Raw genomic sequence first — 7,857 nt, 5'->3', positions numbered from 1 at the left:
TCATTGGTTTCCAAATTTAACAACATCAGAGAGGACATTAGTCTGTGAGCAAATGCTCTTGTAGTTGCCACACTTGTGCCTCTAGAGGGAAATTGTTCAGAAAAGGATAAGCTCACCGAGGCATGATTTCAACAAGCCAATGTGTGGGGTGGATTCTGTATTACTGAGAAGACCTATAAAGGTAGGAGGAGTGTATCCTGGGGTATTATTATTATTATTATTATTATTATTGCCTTTTATATATCGCCAACAGATTCCGTAGCGCTTTACAATATTATGAGATGGGGGATTTAACTATAAAGAGGACAATTACAAGAAAACTCACAGGAACGATAGGTTGAAGAGGACCCTGCTCAAACGAGCTTACAGTCTGTAGGATAGGGTATGAATTGTACACCTTGGAATTGAAGATGTAGTCCACCTCCAAAGGATAGAGCACTTTCCAAGGGTCTACGTTTCCACCTTTTAGGAGTGGGGATTACTTGTGTCCTTAGGGTTGACTCACATGATGTTAATTACTAGCTCATGGATGGCCAGACTTCATCGGTATTTTAATGGATGTAAGCCATCTTGGTCCTGAGACAGCAAACCAAACCAAACATGATATACACTGCAACAGGCTTCGTGATGGAGATGAAGTAGTTTTGTTAGAAGTAGTATCTAATTGGTGGATTTCAGCTAGTGTGCCACGGACAAACTGACTTCAGGGCTGTAGTATGCAGTCCTTAAAATTAGTTTTTAATAGGTGTCAGGAAAAAAAATAGGGATTTCCATTTGACAATTCAAACTAATAAGTTAATTTGTCTAGTAGCATGCATATCTGTCTCGTAAGACTCTCTGTAAATGCTGCTGATGAAGGTAAAAAGAAAAAAAGTAGGCATAACTTGGAAACTGTTCTGATGATAACATGTTTCCCTGTATGTTATTGCAATGCTGCCAGTGGAAACACACTGTGACCATTCTAGCAGAGAAAATTACTATATATCCAATACCTGTGATGTAATTTCATTCTAGGTATTGATCCACTTATATGTGATCAATATCACTGCAGTCTTATGTGTCTGTATCTTTTTTCCAGTTGGAGTTTACCAGAGGGCTTGTCATGCTGGTGCTGGAGAAACTGTCTGTGGACATCCCTTGCCTATTGTATGACGATATCTTGTTTTGCCATCTTGTGGACGAGGTTCTTCTCTTTCAGAGAGAACTCACATCTGCACACAGCTATACTGGGAACCTGCCTAACTGTATGCACATTCTCTCTGAAGAGGTGGCTTTTCAAAGGTGGCTAACTGTGGAAAGGAAGTGTAAGCCAGCTAAATTATTTTAAACATAAACTACTTCGTGTGTGCGTTTGCAGCTCTGCCACATATTCATTCTTGCAATATCTGTGCTGTAGATAGTTTGCAGCACAGTATAGTGTTTAGCAGGAGAGCACACTTTGGTCAATGAGTGTATGTGTGTGTCTGTGATTACTCTGCCTTCTTTCTACTGAAAAGGACAGAATGGGAGGTAGAAAATGTGAATTTGTCTCTTCTCTCCCCACTGTTGATCAGGAACAAGAAGTATGCACCTGTCCATAGGTTTCCTGTTTTGTAGTGTAATAATACTTCTGCCATATGATTTTATTTGTATATTCCACATTCTGCAGACAGTAGACACACCAAATACTCGTAGAAATAAACATCACCTACATGGGAGGGAGCATCACATGTACACATATCTCACCCTTATTTTCCTTTTATAGTAAACCTGTTGCCTATCTTTAAAGTTTTTCTAAATGATATCAATTAAATGTATACTTATCAAAAATAGAGTTTTTTTCACTGTATTCAAATTAAGCTTCTTGGAGCTTTGTGGATAGTAACCTACTTGAACCCGTTCCAGTGCTGCCACTAGGCCACCTTTGTAGGCATCACCTCAGTTGTTTGACCTTGTGCTCTTTGTGTAAGTCTCCCCCACTTCCCTCCACCACTGAAGCAAAAACTGAGAACGGCCTTTAGGCTTTTGGACCCCTATATTGAATGAATGAAGAGAGTCTGTCTTCCTGCAGGGATGGAATAACTTTAGTATTTTATTTTTTTTATTTAAAGAAATCTATACATTTGCTAGCAATTTCGTTAATTAAATAATTCATTGTCACGTGAACATATAAATATACTATTATGATTATTATTGACATAACATAACACTAATTTGTTAAGCATCATCAATATCATTGTGCTAAATGTTTGGTCCTTACTGAATTTTCAGTGGCCCTTGAAAAGATGGACTCAATGCTGTCATCGGAGTCTGCCTGGACCTCACAATACAAAGATATCTCCGATGTGGATGAAATGAAGGTCCCAGATTGTGCTGAAACATTTATGACACTATTGCTCGTTATTACAGGTATTTAATAACACTTTGACTAAAGCATGGGTTTCCAACCTTTTTGCTTTCCTGGGCCGCATTGAGCGCAGAGGAATTGTCTTGGGCCACACATAAAATCTATAATATTAATTTATGTAATAAAACTTTAAAAACACTTTTTTATTAATTTTGTTTAGTAGATAACTCAATTTTTTGTTATCCTTTGTGGGGATATTTATGGGATAATAATAGTAAACAGTTGAGAATTGCCCACTATTTCAATTCTCAGATCCCAAAGATCGTTATCATGTAAGTGAAATGTATTCCATATAAATAAAATCACAATTTGTTATAAAAATAGATACAATTTATTGTGACATTTTAAAATAATAATAATAAGTAACATGCGTGACAATAATCAATTAAAATTCAGTATAACATAGTATGCAATACAATATGGTAATGTAAAAACATCTCCCAATGGCTAACACAGTCTTAATTGTCAAGAAGATTTATGACGGCTTCCCAGAGACAAAGAAAAATTTTCACACAGTTTGCAGCGTAAAGCCATAAAACTAGCTAACAGTTAGAATAACCCTTTCAATGCTGGCTAGACCTCCTAGGTAATGAAGATCTATTCTCATGTGATTTTAAATAACATAACAATTAAACCAGTTCATTAGTCACTTCCTGGAACCATCCAATAAGAGTAATCTACCATGTTCTATAAGCAGAATTTTAACTTGTCTAAACAGATATTTTATCTTATTTTAGAGCAAATCAATACACCTGGATAAATATCACGATATGCTAACATGTGATATGTCACATAAATACATAATTATTGTAATTCTATCTGCAGAATAGAATGGTTAAAACCATGTACGTCTTGTTTAACGAAGATTTCTAAATATTGAAATCTGATCATGATTTATCCAGTCATATATCATGCTATTAGAAAATTTTAATTAATTTAGATTAATTAATTGAAGCCAGTATAATTACCAGTTAAGTAGATATTTTCATCAGATTAGTAGGTAGTCTCAGGAACTGAATGTCATGGGTCTCTCTCTCTGTCTCCTGACTTAGCCTGCTTCCTCTGCATACTCTCTGCATTCTCCGCCTTTTTCTCTCTTCCCGTTGTCTTAACTTTTAAAGGAAAAATTCACTAGGTGATAGAGCAATAGGGACACTGGGGGCGTGGTTGCCTTCCAGATAACAATTTAAGTATATGGTCTATAGAGGGCAGTCTCGTCCCACTAAACATACCTATCCAGGAAAGAGTTAACTTTTCCTGGTGGCTATTTTGACGTCATTTACCTTATCTTTATAGTTGTCTATAACTTAAGTTTACTCGTCAGTTCAAAGGGTTTTCTTCAGACTATGTGTCTCCAAATTCTGCTATAATTTCTAATATGACAGTTATAACTAAGTATGACCCCTAAACTTACAATGGGACGTTATACAATATCGAAAGTAAAATTAAATTATTTAATCTTCTCTGTCACAAATGTCTGGGTTTAGAATTAATTATATTCCATTAGCATTTAGCTAACAGTCTGTCCATCCCCCGTTCTCATTTCTTATCACTCGATTTGTATATACAAGCATTCCTTGGCTCTGGCAAAGTGGTTAGTTTTACAGAAAGGATAGAAATTTTGTGTCTTTTGTTAACTTGAAAATAACAAAATGGAGTCTGGTCTGTTCAGATTGACTCTGACAATATACATTTTTATTTCTATCATAGCACAAAATGTCTGCCGATATAAATATCCCGTCTCTGACAATATACATTTTTATTTCTATCATAGCACAAAATGTCTGCCGATATAAATATCCCGTCACCTTATATGGAATTGCCATATATAAGGGTACCAAATTAGGGAGTTATCTACTAAATACATACACATGTATATGCATATGCACACATAACCAGAGATATACATACACACGCACAATCACAAACCTATACACACATAATCACAGACACACACATACACTCACAGACCTATGCGAACAATAACAAATATACACATTGTACAGCGCTATGGAATTTGCTGGCACTATATAAATAATAAAATAATAATAATACACAAACAATCACAGACCTATACAAACACATACAAACACATACAATCACAGACCTTTACACAGTCACATATGCTCACATAATCACAGACTTACACATACAATCACGGACCTATACACACAGTCACCTACAATCACATATTTACTTACACACAGATATACACACAATCACAGACCCCCACACAAACACACATAGAATCACAGACATATACACACAATTACAGATATACCCACACACACAATCCCAGACCTATATGCACAATCTCATACATGTATACACAATCAGACATACACACACAATCACATACCTATACACACAACACATACATTCACACAGATATACCCACACACAAAATCAAAATCAAAATCAAGCACACACAATCAGACCCCCCACACACATACCTATACACACAACACATACATTCACACACACAATCAGACACATACATACATAGTCACAGACCTATACGCACAATCACATAAATGCAAACACCTCAAACACAAAATCACAGACACACACACATAGATAATCAAAGATATACACACACAATCGCAAACCCACACACATAATCACTGACTTACACAAACACAACCACAGACATACACACAGACCCACACACACACAATCACTGACAAATCATACACAAAAAATACATTAATCACTGTGCCATGTAGAGTGTGTGTGTGTGTGTGTGTGTGTATATATATATGCTCACAACTCACAACATACTTGTTCACAACATACTTGTTCACTGACACACACACGTTAACTACACACAAGTGCACTGACAGACAAGCTCACTGACACACAAATGCTCACTACAGACAAGTTCACTTACAAACACACATGCTCACTACGGATAAGCTCACTGACACACAAACATACAAGCTCATTCACTAGCAAGCACATACACACAAAATCACTGACAAATTAGCTGAAGCTTACCTGGCACTGAAGACTGTGGGAGCCATTTCTTGACCTCTTCCTGCTTGAGTGGGGCGGGGGGACTTGTATGCGGGAGGTGGAGCTTGTATGCGAGGTGAAGCATGGAATCAGAATTGCCGAAAATTGTGAAGGGAGCCTGACAGTGCTCCCTCCGGCTGCCAGCACCCCGTTTATTAATCCCCTTAGACTGACACAGTCTGCCCCAGTCTGAGGGGGAAATCATTTAAGACATATAAAATTCTCAAATTTGATCCCACAAATGAATATCTCTTGAAATATAAAGAGATCTTGGACGATGGCCGCAGTGGAGGGTTGCTGTCTGGTGACGAGTATGATTTTATTCTTAATCGTCACCCTAAGATAGCAACCTTCTACTGCCTGCCCAAAGTTCATAAGAACAAAGAGGAACCCCCCGGACGTCCAATCGTCTCAGGTGTGGATAATTTCACACAAAATGGCAGTCTATACGTTGATAAAATTCTGAGACCCCTTGTGGAGACCTTACCCTCGTATATTAGGGACACAAAACAGGCCCTCAACAGACTTTAAGACCTCCAATTTCCATCCACAGCTAGTCTCTGTAGCTTGGATGTAGAATCCCTCTACTCCTCCATTCCCCATGATAGGGGGATCGAACATGTAGGATTCTTTCTCGACCAGAGGACATGTAGGGATGACCCCCATACAACTTTCGTCCTACGCTTGCTGGGGTTTATTCTGTCACATAATTACTTTTTGTTCAACTCTAAGTTCTACCACCAGGTGAGGGGAACCGCTATGGGCACGGCCTGTGCGCCGTCATATGCGAACCTTCACCTGGGATGGTGGGAACGCCAGATCTTTATCTCTGATGAGCTAACAGACTATATACCCAAAATTTTGTGGTGGGGTCGTTATATTGATGATGTCCTAATTGTTTGGCAAGGTACCCCTCAAGAATTCTCTGATCTGGTGATCCTCCTAAACCAGAATGAGGAGAATCTTCGATTCACGTTTGAATTTGGTGGACGCTCAATTAACTTTTTGGATGTGACCATTTCCATTAATGAGGGAGGCACATTCCAATCCACACTTTTCAAAAAACCCACTGCCACAAACTCACTTCTTCACTGGGGTAGTTGTCACCCGAGATCCCTCAAGGAAGGTATCCCTACTGGTCAGTACCTCCGTCTCCGATTTTAAACTGAAAGCACAACAGCTCAGAATCTATTTCAAAGAAAAGGGCTACCCGAACCGCTGCCTCAAGAAGGCGTACAAAAGGGCACTCGGGACTCAGAGAAGTGTACTCCTTTGTGACCACCCTGATAATGAAACAACTAGGGAAACGAGTACAATACGGATGATCGCGACATATGATGCAGGCTGGTCCGAAGTGAGAAGGTCTCTGGACAGATTCTGGCCGATTCTGCTAAATGACGTACATCTCAAACATGTCCTAGGTCCACACATCGATATTACGGCCAGACGGGGACGCAATATTCGGGACATGTTGGTACCGAGTCATTTTTCATCCACGACACAGCCAAGAGCCACTTGGTTGGGTACTCCACCTTGTGGTTCATATGGCTGTGATAGGTGTGTAGCCTGCAGATATATATCTAGGGGTTCAAGAGCTGTAAGTGACAGCACAGGACAAGGTTCCATAAAGATAAAAAACTTCTTTAACTGTAATACCAAGGGCCTAGTGTACCTACTGTCATGCTCTTGCGGACAAAAGTACGTGGGCAAGACTTTCAGGGCCTTCAAAGAGAGAATTATGGAACACGTAAGGTCCCCAAGAAATCGCCTAGAAACACCTGTCTCTAGACACCTAAAAGAACACCACCATGGTGACTCCAATAATCTCCGGTTCTGCGGCTTAGAATTAGTAAGGAGGAACCAAAGACGTGGAGACTTCGATAGGACCCTGAGACAGAGAGAATCCAAATGGATATATAGACTAAAGACACTCCAACCCCGAGGCCTGAATGAGGGTTTTTCTTTTGCCCCATTTATTTGACCAAAGGCCGCATTTTACTTATCTATATATCTACTTACCTAATGATATGGACCCGGTTTTGAGGTCCTGTCTTGAACCATGCCTACTCTTCATATACTTACCACTTTATCTTTGTACATAAAAACTTTATCTATAACTTTTTGATTGAACAATTCTAAATTTTACATTTTTTGATAACTTTTCTCTCCTTGTCCCTCTTGTATATATGCCACTACGTGATATGGGTGTGGATAGTCCCTCTTGTATATATGCATCTACGTGATATGGGTGTAATAATATGATAATATGGTTAAGAATAAATCTATCTGGATCCATCATACTCGAATGAATAAGGGCTATCCTCCCTTCCAAGAACACATTTTGGGGAAGACAGATATGAATATATATATATATAAGGGTTTTTCTATCTGTGATGGAGACTGGTCCATAACTTTTGATAGGAGACATGAACTGCCTCGAGAGGAATTCCTTACTA

The 7,857-nt window shown here is 38.7% G+C and overlaps 1 protein-coding gene across 1 annotated transcript in view; it reads left to right on the top strand.

Annotated features, from left to right (window-relative positions):
- The window catches only part of RINT1 (RAD50 interactor 1), a 50,463-nt gene that overhangs the window by 34,629 nt on the left and 7,977 nt on the right, over positions 1–7,857 (top strand). The window contains exons 8-9 of the mRNA XM_063448120.1: positions 1,079–1,304; positions 2,251–2,388. Of these exons, the coding sequence (XP_063304190.1) occupies positions 1,079–1,304; positions 2,251–2,388 (364 nt within the window). The remainder of the gene's footprint in view (positions 1–1,078; positions 1,305–2,250; positions 2,389–7,857) is intronic.

This window comes from Pelobates fuscus, chromosome 3 (genome assembly GCF_036172605.1).
Source record: "Pelobates fuscus isolate aPelFus1 chromosome 3, aPelFus1.pri, whole genome shotgun sequence".
In the NCBI taxonomy this organism is placed as follows: domain Eukaryota; kingdom Metazoa; phylum Chordata; class Amphibia; order Anura; family Pelobatidae; genus Pelobates; species Pelobates fuscus.
This window is presented reverse-complemented; position numbering and strand designations above follow the sequence as displayed.